The sequence below is a fragment of the Bos grunniens genome, chromosome 2 (genome assembly GCF_055505025.1).
Source record: "Bos grunniens cultivar Pamir isolate PY7600 chromosome 2, Bosgru_T2T1.0, whole genome shotgun sequence".
NCBI lineage: Eukaryota > Metazoa > Chordata > Mammalia > Artiodactyla > Bovidae > Bos > Bos grunniens.
In genome coordinates this window covers 68641777-68657058 of record NC_141166.1, presented here as the reverse complement: position 1 = coordinate 68657058, position 15282 = coordinate 68641777, and the positions used below count along the sequence as shown (strand labels likewise).

Here is a 15282-nt window from a genome sequence, read left to right as displayed (position 1 = left end):
TGGACTTGCTTTTAGAACATTTTATTGCATTGACATTAAAATATTAAGGACAAATGTCACCCACATTTCCACAATTTGTCACCTGTTTTAATTTTTCTATGCTTGTTCTATGTATATATATATATTTTTAATTTATTTATTTTAATTAGAGGCTAATTACTTTACAATGTTGTATTGGTTCTGCCATACATCAACATGAATTTAAAAATTCTAAAAGTTTAATATTCTTGATACTCATAGCATTTTTAGCTTTGATTGAGAAAAGACATTTAATCTAAATGCAAGAAGCAAAGGGAAATATAATTTGCCCAATTGAAAAAAAAAATTTCACCATCAAGAACAAATGTATGGATACCAAGGGAGAAAGGGGTGAGTGGGATGAATTGGGAGATTGGGATTAACACATATGCACAACTGATAATATGTATAAAATAATAACCAAGGAGAAGCTACTGGATAACACAGGGAACTCTACCCAATGCTATGTGGGGACCTAAATCTAAGAAAATCTAATAAAGAGAGGATATATATATATATATATATGCATATAATTCACTTTTCTCTACAGTATAAACTAACACAATATTGTAAAGCAACTATACTTCAAAAAAAAAAAACATAATTCTGTACAAAAGAATCTATGTGGCTTTAAAAACGAGGGCATATAAGCTATTTTGTAAAAAAGAACAAAGTAAGCGATCACGTGTTTAAAGGTCAGGGAAAGAAGTGTTTCATCTTGGTTGGGAACCATATGAAAGTATTACCTATTCCAGAGTAATTATTGGATGTTTTCTCCTATTAACAATGAACAAGAGCCACACCTCTTGACAACCCCATGGACGCGCCTTTAGACTGAGACATCAAAAGTACTGCAGCTGCGTCATCTGCAGAGGAGCCTGAAGAGACCTGTGAGACCCAGTTCTGCTAAAAGTTCCGGGCTCCTGGGCAAATTGGTTAGTCCTTTTGCATGATGGTCTCATCATTTGTCAGTCAGCCTACAACAGATACACCTCCCAAGTGTAGTGTAGGTCATATTAGAGAAAGTAAACCCTTAGTCTAGTTGATGAAAGTATAACAATGGTCATTGTGCTAAACTGATATGTAAATTGATTTTGCAGTGGCTGTTAAGAACCTCAGTCCCAACATCGCATTTCCTTTCATGGAAATCCTTGCAGATCCACGGCAAGGATCTGACAGTCATTGACAATACAGGAAAACAGACGCTTAAGGATGTCAGCGAAAAACTCACCCCACTACTGGACCAAAAGAAGATAAAAGGTCACTTCCGAGTGACGTATCTTGGGAAGAGGGAGCTACTTCTCCTTGTCCTGATGCAGCGTTCTCCTGGTAGAGTTGAAATTTAATCTGCTCTCCATTAAGGCTTTCTGCATATGAGCTCAACGTGAGGAAAACCAAGAACTTGACCCAGGAAGCCTAGTCTCTGCCCCCTTGAACCCTATAAAAGTATTTCTCTACATAGAACTGCTCACCACAGCCAGGGTATCACACACACCTCCATGTCTAGGGGCAGAGCCTGGGAAGGGGCGGAGCTTAGCGAGAGGATGCTTTGAGCCTCAGGTTCTGCTGACATAATTCACAACATCCTTGATCCACTCCTGCGCAAACCGTCCATATGAGGAGGTGAAGACTGAAACACGTAAGGCCGAGCCCAGCAGCTCTCCTAGAAGCCAGGACTGAAGAACTCCAGAGAAGCACCCCCAGAGCTCCGAGGACTTGGCTCTCTTCCAGAGGAACTGCATCCCACCGCCTCCTGGAAGCCTCACCTGTCAAGCCGATCTGTCACTCCTGCAGGACTGAGTTCTTCCTCGCCTTCTGCCAGGCCTGCAGTGACACTGAGATGATGGGCAGTCCGCCCCGCGGGCCCAACGCCTCCGCTGCGGCCTGGTGGGTACTACAAATCAGAGTGTCTGGCCTTGCCAAGCGTGGCCAAACGGAGGAGCCCACGAGCCCCGAATCCAAGTCCGAGGCAGTTCCTGTACCTGGACAACCTGATCTGGCCCCTGACCGCGTGGTGGTCCTGCCCACCAGCTGTGCTCTGCCTGTGCTCATAGAGGACATTGACCTGCTGCTGGGGCCGGAGCCCACATCTGTGAGGCAAGTGTCTTGGAGAAGTCATCCTCATGCTGGTCCCAAAGTCCTCCTGGGCTTGACTGTGGAAGGCCCATGGGGACAAGGCCTGGAATGGGGTGCTTTCCTGAGTGCTCCCTGGAAGTGCATGGCCCTGGGGCCTGGATTCTTCTACACGGCTGTCCCAGAGGTTGCCTGCCTAGAAGAGGCCAAGAGGAGGGCTGGACCTGGGCTCCAGCTTCCTGAGGGCTGAGATGGATGCTGCCTCCATCTTAGGGTCTGGGTTCCTCCTTTTGGCTGGAAGTGTGTTGGGCTTGACCTGCAGAGCCTAGTCTCAGAGCCCTCCCCTTGAGCTCCGAACACTTGTCTAGAGAGACCCTCACCGACCTCACCGGGAGACAACCTGGACTTCGGCCTTTTGGAGTCATTCCCTGACTCACCACTCCAACCTCTACTTCCTTCTTGGAGTCCAAGTCCTCACCAATGTCCCGGAGGTCCTCATGGTCCTCCACATAAGACCTGGAAATGCCCGTTCCTTGAATCAAGTGCCTTGCACAATTCCTGGCCACTTGAATGGGGCCTAGGACAGAGTCTTCTGATACTGGCTGTGTATACAATGCACATACCATAAAAATCACCTGAACAAATGCTTTTTGAATTCATGTTGCATTGCAGAATTTTGATCAGTGGCTAACTAAAACAACCAAAAGGAAGATCATCTGGACAAAGAAAAGCAGCTTGAAATGCAATGTGTTTGCACATAGCCAGACTGCTGCTTAGGTTTTCTCTAGGGAGGTGAACCTCAAGCAGCTCTACCCACCTCCCATTCACCTCAAACCTAAGCACCAGCTGTTGCTGTTTTAGTTGCTAAGTTATGTCCAACTCTTTTGGGACCCCATGGATTGTAGCCTGCCAGGTTTCTCTGTCCCCAGGCTCCTCTGTCCAAGGGATTTCCCTGGCAAGAATACTGGAATGGGTTGCCATTTCCTTCTCCAGGGGATCTTCCCAACTCAGGGATCAAACCTGCATCTCCTTTGTCTCCTACATCCTTTGTCTTCTCCTAGTAGAACTCTCAAAATATGTGTCTTGGTCTTCAAGGTACTGTGTTATGCTTTTTCACTTTTTTCCATCATTTCAAATTACCTGTCCCTGAGTTCTGATCTTTTTCTTCTGTTTGATTATATATTGTCTTGAAATTGTTTAGTGAAGCTTTCAATTCAGTTATTGTTTTCTTCAGCCTCATAATTTCTGTCTCTCTTTTTTTTAGTTTCCATTCCTTAAAATTAAAATTTTGTTTGTGTATCATTTTTCATTTTGTTTATTTGTCTATCTGCAATTTTGGTCGAACATTGAGCTTCTTTAAGACATTTACTTTGAATTTTTTCTAGGTGATTCATAGTTCTCTCTTTCTGGCAGCTTAGTTCTAAAGATTTAGTCTATCCCTTTGATTTGGCCATGTGTCCCTGTTTCTTTATATGTCTTTTGATTTTTTTTTTTTCTGAGTAGTATATATTTGAAAAAATATCCGCCATTCTCAGTCTTTGTAAGCTGTTTTTGCATAGGGCAATATTCTGCTCAGTCGAGCTAGAAATTCAGGGCACTTCTGAGACATCTTTTGGGGATTGACAATTTTCTGGGTTTTTAAGTGTCATTTCCCAATTGGAGAGGTTTCCTGGTTTCTTTTTCAGTCGTTCATAATCTCTTGCTCCCTCTGGTGTCTGTTTATGATACAGCAGTTTCTGTGGTACTACAGCCTCAAGTCTCTGCTGCTGCTAAGTTGCTTCAGTCGTGTCTGACTCTGTGAGACCCCATAGAGGGCAGCCCACCAGGCTCCCCCGTCCCTGGGATTCTCAAGGCAAGAACACTGGAGTGGGTTGCCATTTCCTTCTCCAATGCATGAAAGTGAAAAGTGAAAGTGAAGTCTCTCAGTCATGTCCGACTCTTAGCGACCCCATGGACTGCAGCCTACCAGCCCGCTCCATCCATGGGATTTTCCAGGCAAGAGTACTGGAGTGGGGTACCATCTACTCTCCTCTTTTTCTCAGTGGCCTAAGCTCCCTATTAGCACCCCGAGTCAGGTGAGACCAACGTAAATCCCTTGGATAGCCCTCTGAACAGCCAGAATGCCAGATGCATGCTTTACTCTTTTCCCTTCCTCTGGAAGGAGAAGTCATGAGTTGGGATTCCTCTCCCAGCCATGCTAAGCCAACCCACCCTCTGTGGCCCTGCAGGCCCTCTGGTACCATATTGAGCTTCCTCTACTCTCCCTTGTTTTCAATGGCCCTAAAGCACACAAACTATGCTGATTTCATCCACTGATGAAAGTGCTCCAAGTCAGGCAGACAAAAATCGGTCCCTCAGGCAGGCAGCTCTTCAAAGAGCTAGGGCATTGCCCACAGGTTCCACTCTTCCCTCCCAAGGGAAAGGCCAGGAGCAGGCTTCTCTCCCAATGGAACTGAGCTATGTCAGCTTATGGGTGGTGGTGATGGAGCATATAGTGAAATGACATGTTTCAATGTGTCTCTTCTTGGCCTTGTACATTCATGGGTACTGCGACTCCTTACATGATTTCTATAATTCTCATACAGACATTTTGGTTCCTGTGTTTTTCTAGGTTGTCTCTGTGAGATAATGACACCTGAGACTTCTTATTCTAACTAGTGTATACTTCCTTAGCAACTTTATACTGACAGATAAATGATTTAATGTTTTTGTGTTCAATTTAGGAAAAATAAATATTTATATATATGAAAAGAGGGTTCTTAATCCTGACTTTGAACATTTCCAATCTGTAAACTTGGGTCTGCCAGGATGTCAAAGGTATATTTTAGCTTAGCAAAGCAGAGTAATTATCAGTGGAGTTTATTCTTCCTAAGGGTTCCTGTGTATCTGTTTCTGTCTTTAGAAATGTGAATGTAAAAATAACCAAAAGATACAAATTTTGGTTTTGCCCTTAAGAAATGATGATAAAGTTTTGTGATATTCCCTAGCATGCTTTTATAATACCAAGAGATCTGGGAATCCAGGGTAAGTGCTAAAATTGTCTTTTTAGGTTTGTGAGCATGTCTATTCAGCTGAAATTTTAGTTTCATATTTTTTACCATTTTAATTAAAATATATACTAAAATAGTCATGAAAAGTTAGACACCCATTGCTACAGTGAGAGGAACAGGGACTTGCGAGTCATATTGCTTGTTTTTGAATTCTTGATATATTTATTCTTCACTGTTTTAACCTCCATTTCTACATGTGCAAAATAAGAGTATTGATGTTTGCTTCATATTATTATGAGATTCAAAATCAGATATGTTTACTTCAGATTGTTATGAGAACTGAAATCGATAAAATGCCTTCACTCTGAAGTCAATAAATCTTAAACATGACAAAAACATATTTTTTTGAACTTTGGTTCAAAGCTATTTCTTTCATGGTCTGTTTTTTGGAGGTTATGGGATGAGGCACAAAATAATGATAAGGATTCAATATAGTAGATTAAATGAAATTGAGTCCTTTTTTAAAACTTTTTATTTTGTATTGGGGTATAGCCAATTAACAATACTATAAAAGTTTCAGGGGAACAGCAAAGGGTCTCAGCCATACATATACATGCATCCATTCTCAAGTTTAGTCTTATTAGAAAAATAATTCCAAACATTTTATGAATATTGTTTAAAAGGTATCTCAGAATTTTCTCACAACCTTTTTTTTTTTTAATTTATGAAGATGCTACTTCAAACAGAGCATAATACTATTTGAAGTGATCAAGTATTAAAAAAAAAACTTTTATTACTAAGAGTCATATTACTTTAGTTATTTAAAGAATTCTATTTTTATGTTAGATTTCAGCAGAATCTTTATGGCTGACAGAAGTGTTCTCTAGTACCCATAAAATGTTCATAATTTTAATTATATACTGCCATGTTATACTATTTAAAATAGAATATCAACAAATGCAGTGTAATCATTAGGTTATCAGTGGTATGATTATCAAATACATTGACAATTACTGTCTGGAAATTGTAGTATCGATATTTATACTTATATTTCAGATTTTTTGATGCATAAAATTGTTACTTCATTATAAACTAATGAAAGCACTAGAAGCAGACTTACTATAAAACAATTCACCTTAGTTAATTGCAGCACAAATAATATCTGGAAACATTATGAATGAAGAAACTATAGATCAAACAGAAAAGAAAAAAAAAAGTGGTGGGATCATAGAACTATAACGTGGTGGCTAACAATTGTACTAAAGTGTTGGATGCAGTAAAACCTGAATATCATCAGTCAGGACTCTATGGTGTCCATGCATATGTTCACAAAATATTGAAGAGTCCCTAATGGCAGCAATTTCATCCCAGCAAAATAATAGCGTGTGCTATAGTAAATTATTCTTTGCAATTTAAATTTAAGGATTTATATTTGCAGGTTTTTCTAGTTGTATAACAGTTCTAGAAATGATAATGTGAAGTTTATATTTATGTAGTCAATAATATGAAGATAACTTCCCAGGTGGCACAATGAAAAAGAATCTACTTGCCATTGAAGGAGAAACAGGAGACACAGGTTTGATCCCTGGATTGGGAAGATCCCCTGGAGTAGGAAATGGCAATCCACTCCAGTATCCATGCTTGGAAAATGGACAGAGAAGACTGGCAGGCTATAATCCATGGGGTCACAAAGAGTCGGACATGATGAGCACAAGCACATATGCAGTAGGAAGATAAAAACGATTTAAGGCAATGATTTTTTCCTTCTACCTTAAAAATGTCCCCAATACACAGAAATCTGAGTAACACTGATGGAGTGTATGGTGCTACCAAGGGGGTGATACATTCCTGATGAACTCACAGGCTTCTCACCTCCTAAGACATAGACAATACTTCAGCCCTTTCTAGGTAAGACATGAGTAAGGGGTGATTGAGAGGGTGAAGTTGATGACTCGTCATATATATGCCTCTTGAAGCGGTTAACAATATTGGAAGGCATGTATTTTTACCACTTTACTCACCAAAAATAGAAGCTGAGAGAGATTCACTATAATAGGCATTTCACAGACAATAAGCAGGTGCATGATTTAAACCATTGTGATTTTAAACCATTGTTTGTCTGATTCCAGAGTATCTTTAATAATACATACTTAAAACTGAAAATAAATAGTAAAATATTATCCTATCATAAGTGAAGTTTCTTATTAGAGATTTTTATTTGCTAAACACAAGAATTTGCCTTTCGAGAAGCAAAATAGTTTAGCATGCATTAACATGAAGTTGAAACGTTATTATAGAAAGAGGAATTTTAAAATTCCACAAGGAATGATGTGGGAAATGTCAGTTCATACTATCAATACTACCAAAGCCTTTTTACTTGTACATTGAAATCACTGACTCTTACACAGAGTGAAGGGACTAGAATGCAAGACCATGCATCTTACAGCTTTATGATTCCATTATGCTTTTGAGGCAACAATCTAGAGAAATGCACAATTTCAATATTCAGAATGTATCCTGCTTTCTCCTGTAGTAAAATTTCCTATGTACCAAGCCAGCCAGTTTCTTACCATGGCATAAGGTTTGCTTCATTATCTGGATCCCAACTCCCTTCCCCAGGATTGTCTCCTAACATTTCCCCGAGGTGCTGTATGGACTGGCCATGCCCTTCTAGTTATTGTTCCCCAAAGACAGCAGGTGTTTCACTTTCCCACTTTATTGTGTGTGCTGTTCCCTTTGCCAGGAAGCTATACTCTTCTCACTTTACTCATGATGAATCTTTCCTCCTTTCAAGCCTCTCTTCAATTTTAAACTCTTCTGAAAGGTGATTAGACACATCCCACTTGTGTATTCACTAGAATTGCTTACAGTTTTGCCTCAGGTTTCAAATCACATCACATGTTATGTTCTATGAGCAGTTATTCCCATGTAGCTTTTAAATCCATGATTTCTATTCTAAGCACTTATCTACGGCACACACACACAAAATGTCTTCCTCACCTTTACGTCTGGGCTTCCCTGGTGGCTCAGTGGTAAAGAATCTGCCTGTCAATGCAGGAGACAGAGGTTCAATCTTGGATCAAGAACATCCCCTGAAGAAGGAAATGGCAACTCATTCCAGTATTCTTGCCTGGAAAATCCCGTGAATAGAGGAGCCTGACAGCCTATACTTCATGGAGTTACAAAAGAGTCGAACAGGACTTAGCAACTAAACAATAACAATAAATACCTTTATATCTCTAACACCCAGATGGATCATTACATAATAGGTGCTAAAGGAGTCAATATGACTGGATTGATGTGGTTTGTATAAAATAACTATAATCAAGTCATCAATACCTGAGACAGATTACAATTTGTTTTCAAGAGAAGAAACAAAATTCGATTCTAAAATAACAATTCATACATGGGCCACTTGCCAAGGAATGGAATAGCATCTTAAAAATAATGCAAGCTTAAGCCTATATACTCTGTGGAAGGAAAGTTATGACCAACCTAGATAGTATATTAAAAAGCAGAGACAAAAAAAAAAAAAAAAAGCAGAGACATTACTTTGCCAACAAAGGTCCATCTAGTCAAGGCTATGGTTTTTCCAGTGGTCACGTATGGATGTGAGAGTTGGACTGTGAAGAAAGCTGAGCACCGAAGAATTGATGCTTTTGAACTGTGGTGTTGGAGAAGACTCTTGAGAGTCCGTTGGACTGCAAGGAGATCCAACCAGTCCATCCTAAAGGAGATCAGTCCTGGATGTTCATTGGAAGGACTGATGCTGAGGCTGAAACTCCAATACTTTGGCCACCTCATGCGAAGAGTTGACTCATTGAAAGAGACTCTGATGCTGGGAGGGATTGGGGGAAGGAGGAGAAGGGGATGACAAAGGATGAGATGGCTGGATGGCATCACCAACTCAATGGACATGAGTTTGGGTAAACTCTGGGGGTTGGTGATGGACAGGGAGGCCTGGCATGCTTCGATTCATGGGGTCGCAAAGAGTCGGACACGACTGAGCGACTGAACTGAACTGAAACCAATATACAAAACAATGAATTTTAATGTGCATCTTGTCTACGTTGTGCTAAATAATTGATATGGATATTGATATTTGATGCATTTGGTTTTAAAATTGTTATTATCAGTGGTTATTGTGTCACATTATAATGTGACAGTGTATATTTAGAAAACATGCAAAATACAGATAATTTTTATCAGTATATCACATAATCTATAATCATATTTATAGAATGTCTAATGTTAATTTTTATATAAATTTCACATTCACAGACATGTTAGAATGTCATTTTAAAAAATAAATTAACATTTACTATGGCTTAGTATGGATCTTCCCAAGTGGCACTAGTGGTAAAGAATCTGCCTGCCAATGCAGGAGATTAAGAGACGTGGGTGCAATCCCTAAGTCTGTAAGATCCCCCAGAGGAGGGCATGGCAATCCAGTCCAGTATTCTTGCCTGGAGAATTCCACTGACAGAGGAGCCTGGTGGACCACAGTCCGTAGGGTTGCAGAGTTGGACACGACTGAAGCAACTTAGCATCATGCACACACAGCTTAGTATTTCCATGCTAGGCCTTGAATGATTCAGTGGTAAGCCACATTAGAATCTTTGTCTTTATTAAACTAATCAAGATATTAATAAATTAATTTAAAACTGTATAATTAATATTTTTTATTTTTAAAATTAATTTGTTTATTTTAATTGGAGGCTAATTACATTAAAATGCTGTAGTGGTTTTTGCCATACTGTTGACATGAATCACCCATGGGTGTACATGTATTCACCATCCTGAACCCCCCTCCCATCTCCCTCCCCATCCCATCCCTCAGGGTTATCTCAATGGACCAGCCCTGAGCACCCTGTCTCATACATTAAACCTGGACTGGTGATCTGTTTCACATATGATAATATACATGTTTCAATGCTGTTCTCTCAAATCATCCCACACTTGCCTTCTCCCACAGAGTCCAAAAGACTGTTTTTACATCTGTGTCTCTTTTGCTGTCTCACATATAGGGTCATCATTACCATCTTTCTAAATTCCATATATATGTGTTAGTATACTGTATTGGTGTTTTTCTTTCTGGCTTACTTCACTCTGTATAACAGGCTCCAGTTTCATCCACCTCATTAGAACTGATTCAAATGTATTCTTTTTAATGGCTGAGTAATATTACATTGTGTATATGTACCACAGCTTTCTTATCCATTCATCTGCCGATGGACATCTAGGTTGCTTCCACGTCCTGGCTACTGTAAACAGAGTTGTGATGAACATTAGGGTACACGTGTCTGCTTCAATTCTGGTTTCCTCGGTGTGTATGCCCAACAGTGGGATTGCTGGGTCATATGGCGGTTCTATTTCCAGCTTTTTAAGGAATCTCCACACTGTTCTCCATAGTGGCTGTACTAGTTTGCATTCCCACCAACAATGTAAGAGGGTTCCCTTTTCTCTGCACCCTCTCCCCCATTTGTTTTTTGTAGACTTGTTGATAGCAGCCATTCTGACCAGCATGAGATGGTACCTCATTGTGGTTTGTTTTGCATTTCTCTGATAATGAGTGATGTTGAGCATCTTTTCATATGTTTGTTGGTCATCTCTATGTCTTCTTTGGATAAATGTCTGTTTAGTTCTTTGGCCCATTTTTTGATTGTATCATTTATTTTTCTGGAATTGAGCTGCAGGAGCTGCTTGTATATTTTTGAGATTAATTCTTTGTCAGTTGCTTCATTTGCTATTATTTTCTCCTATTCTGAAGGCTGTCTTTTCACCTTGCTTATAGTTTCCTTCATTGTGCAAAAGCTTTTAAGTTTAATTAGGTCCCATTTGTTTATTTTTGCTTTTATTTCCATTACTCTGGGAGGTGCATCATAGAGGATCCTGCTGTGATCTATGTCAAAGAATGTTTTGCCTATGCTTTTCTCTAAGAGTTTTATAGTTTCTGGTCTTACATTTAGATCTTTAATCCATTTTGAGTTTATTTTTGTGTATGGTGTTAGAAAGTGTTCTAGTTTCATTCTTTTACAAGTGGTTGACCAGTTTTCCCAGTATCACTTGTTAAAGAGATTGTCTTTTCTCCATTGTATATTCTTACCTCCTTTGTCAAACATAAGGTGTCCATATGTGTGTGGATTTATCTCTGGGATTTCTATTTTGTTCCATTGATCTATATTTCTGTCTTTGTGCTAGTACCATACTGTCTTGATGACTGTGGCTTTGTAGTAGAGCCTGAAGTCAGGCAGGTTGATTCCTCCAGTTCCAATCTTCTTTTTCAAGAATGCTTTGGTTATTTGAGTTTTTTTGTATTTCCATACAAAAAAAACAGAAAGAGAAATTAAGGAAACAATTCCATTCACCGTTGCAATAAAAAGAATAAAATACTTAGGAATAAATCTAACTAAAAAAACCAAAGACATTGATGGAGAAGGCAATGGCACCCCACTCCAGTACTCTTGCCTGGAAAATCCCATGGACAGAGAAGCCTGGTGGGCTGCAGTCCATGGAGTCGCGAAAAGTAGAACATGACTGAGTGATTTTACTTTCACTTTTCACTTTTATGCATTGGAAAGGGAAATGGCAACCCACTCCAGTGTTCTTGCCTGGAGAATCCCAGGGACGGGGGAGCCTGGTGGGCTGCCGTCTATGGGGTCTCACATAGTCGGACACGACTGAAGCGACTTAGCAGCAGCAGCAGCAGCAGCAGCAGCAGCAGTAGCAACAAATAGTGAAATTATTTGTTCTAGTTCTCTGAAAAATACCGTTGGTAGCTTGATAGAGATTGCATTGAATCTATAGATTGCTTTGGGTAGTATATTCATTTTCACTATATTGTTTCTTCCAATCCATGAAGATGGTATATTTCCCCATCTATTTGTATCATTTTTGACTTCGTTCATCATCAGTGTTTTATAATTTTCTATATATATGTCTTTGTTTTTTTTTATGTAGATATATTCTTAAGTATTTTATTCTTTTCGTTGCAATGGTGAATGGAATTGTTTCCTTAATTTCTCTTTCTGTTTTCTCATTGTTAGTGTATAGGAATGCAAGGGATTTCTGTGTGTTAATTTTATATCCTGCAACTTTACTATATTCATTGATTAGCTCTAGTAATTTTTTGGTGGAGTCTTTAGGATTTCCTTTGTAGGGGATCATGTCATCTGCAAACAGTGAGTTTTATTTCTCTTTTCCAATATGGATTCCTTTTATTTATGTTTCTTCTCTGATTCCTGTGGCTAAAACTTCCAAAATTATGTTGAATCGTAGTGGTGAGAGTAGGCATCCTTGTCTTGTTCCTGATTTTAGGGAAAATGCTTTTAATTTTTCACCATGGAGGATAATGTTTGCTGTGGGTTTATCATATATGGCTTTTATTATGTTGAGGTATGCTAATGCCTACTTTCTGGAGGGTTTTTATCGTGAATGGATGTTGAATTTTGTAAAAGGCTTTCTTTGCATCTACTGAGATAATCATATGGTTTTTATTTTTCAATTTGTTAATGTGGTGTATCACATTGATTCATTTGCGAATATTATAGAATTCTTGCATCCCTGGGATAAAGCCCACTTAGTCATGATATATGATCCTTTTAATATGTTGTTGGATTCATTTGGCTAGAATTTTGTTAAGGATTTTTGCATCTATGTTCATCAGTAATATTGACCTGTAGTTTTCTATTTTTGTGGCATCTTTGTCTGGTTTTGGTATTAGGGTGATGGTGGCCTCATAGAATGAGTTTGGAAGTTTACCTTCCTCTGCAATTTTCTGGAAGGGTTTGAATAGGATAGGTTTTAGCTCATTTCTGAATTTTTGGTAGAATTCATCTGTGAAGTCATCTGGTCCTGGGCTTTTCTTTCCTGGAAGATTTCTGATTACAATTTCGATTTCCATGCTTGTGATGGGTCTGTTAAGATTTTCTATTTCTTTCTGGTTCAGTTTTGGAAAGTTATACTTTTCTAAGAATTTGTCCATTTCTTCAAAATTGTTCATTTTATTGACATATAGTTGCTGATAATAGTCTTCTATGATCCTTTGTATTTCTGTGTTACCTGTTGTGATTTCTCCATTTTAATTTCTAATTTTGTTGATTTGATTTTTCTCCTTTTTTTTTTTTTGATGAGTCTGGCTAATGGTTTGTCTATTTCATTTATCTTCTCAAGGAACTAGTTTTTAGCTTTGTTGATTTTTTGCTATGGTCTCCTTTTTTCTTTTGCATTTTTTTCTGCCCTAATTTTTATGCTTTCTTTCCTTCTACTAACCCTGGGGTTCTTTGTTTCTTCTTTTTCTAGTTACATTAGGTGTAGAGTTAGGTTATTTATTTGATTTTTCTCTTGTTTCTTTAGGTCTGCTGATATTGCTATGAACCTTCCCCTTGCTGCTGCTGCTGCTAAGTCACTTCAGTCGTGTCCGACTCTGTGGGACCCCATAGACGCACAGCCCACCAGGCTCCCCTGTCCCTGGGATTCTCCAGGCAAGAACACTGGAGTGGGTTGCCATTTTCTTCTCCAATGCATGAATGTGAAAAGTGAAAGTGAAGTCACTCAGTCATGTCCGACTCTTCACGACCCCATGGACTGCAGCCCAGCAGGCTCCTCCATCCATGGGATTTTCCAGGCAAGAGTACTGGAGTGTGGTGCCATCGCCTTCTCCAGAACCTTCCCCTTAGCACTGCTTTTACTGAAGCCCATAGGTTTGGGGTTTTTGTGTTTTCATTTTTATTCATTTCTATGCATATTTCGATTTCTTTTTTTATTTCTTCTGTTATTTGTAGATTATTCAGAAGCATGTTTTTTACCCTCCATGCTTCTACTGCTGCTAAGTCGCTTCAGTCATGTCTGACTCTGTGCGACCCCATAGATGACAGCCTAGCAGGCTCCCCCATACCAAGGATTCTCCAGGCAAGAACACTGGAGTGGGTTGCATTTCCTTCTCCAATGCATGAAGTCAAAAGTGAAAGTGAAGTCGCTCAGTTGTGTCCAATTCTTCACGACCCCATGGACTGAAGCCCACCAGGCTCCTCTGTCCATGGGATTTTCCAGGAAGAGTACTGGAGTGGGTTGCCATTGCCTTCTCCATTAGCCTCCATATATTTGTATTTTTAATAGTTTTTTTCTACAGTTGACTTGTAATCTTACCGCATTGTGATAAGAAAAGATGCTTGAGATGATTTCAATGTTTTTGAATTTACCAAGGCTAGATTTATGGCCCAGGATGTGATCTATCCTGGAGAAGGCTCCGTGTGCACTTGAGAAAAAGATGAAATTCATTGCTTTGGGTTGAATTGTCCTATAGATATCAATTAGGTCTAACTGGTCCATTGTATGATTTAAAATTTGTTTTCCCTTGGTAATTTTCTGTTTAGTTGATCTATCCATAGGTGTGAGTGGGATAGTCAAGTCTCCCACTCTTATTGTGTTACTGTTAATTTCCCCTTTCATACTTGTTAGCGTTTGCCTTACATATTGTGGTGCTCCTATGTTGGGTGCATATATATTTATAATTGTTATATATTCCTCTTGGATTGATCCTTTGATCATTATGTAGTGTCCTTCTTTGGCTCTTTTCATGGGTTTTATTTCAAAGTCTATTTTATCTGATATGAATATTGCTACTCCTGCTTTCTTTTGTTCTCTATTTGACCAAAATATCTTTTTTCCAGCTGTTCCCTTTCAGTCTGTATGTGTCCCTGGTTTTGAGGTGGGTCTCTTGTAGACAGCATATATAGGGGTCTTGTTTTTGTATACATTCAGCCAGTCTTTTGGTTGGGGCATTCAACCCATCTACATTTAAGGTAATTATTGATAAGTATGATCCCGTTTCCATTTACTTTGTTGTTTTGGGTTTGAGTTTATACATCTTTTCTGTGTTTCCTGTCTAGAGAAGATCCTTTAGCCTTTGTTGAACAGCTGGTTTGGTGGTGCTGAATTCTCTTAGCTTTTGCTTGTCTGTAAAGCTTTTGATTTCTCCTTCATATTTGAATGAGATCCTTCCTGGGTACAGTAATCTAGGTTGTAAGCTTTTCTCTTTCATCACTTTAAGTATGTCCTGTCATTCCCTTCTGGCTTGAAGGGTTTCTAATGAAAGATCAGCTGTTATCCTTATGGGAAGCCCCTTGTATGTTATTTGTTGTTTTTCCCTTGCTGCTTTTAATATGTGTTCTTTGTGTTTGATCTTCATTAATTTGATTAA

The 15282-nt window shown here is 39.1% G+C and overlaps 1 protein-coding gene across 1 annotated transcript in view; it reads left to right on the top strand.

The window, feature by feature from the left end:
- Positions 1-1861: 1861 nt before the first annotated feature.
- The window catches only part of LOC147378210 (proline-rich protein 23C-like), a 123170-nt gene continuing 109749 nt past the window's right edge, over positions 1862-15282 (top strand). Inside the window, exons 1-2 of the mRNA XM_086323787.1 lie at positions 1862-2180; positions 2460-2633. Of these exons, the coding sequence (XP_086179913.1) occupies positions 1862-2180; positions 2460-2633 (493 nt within the window). The remainder of the gene's footprint in view (positions 2181-2459; positions 2634-15282) is intronic.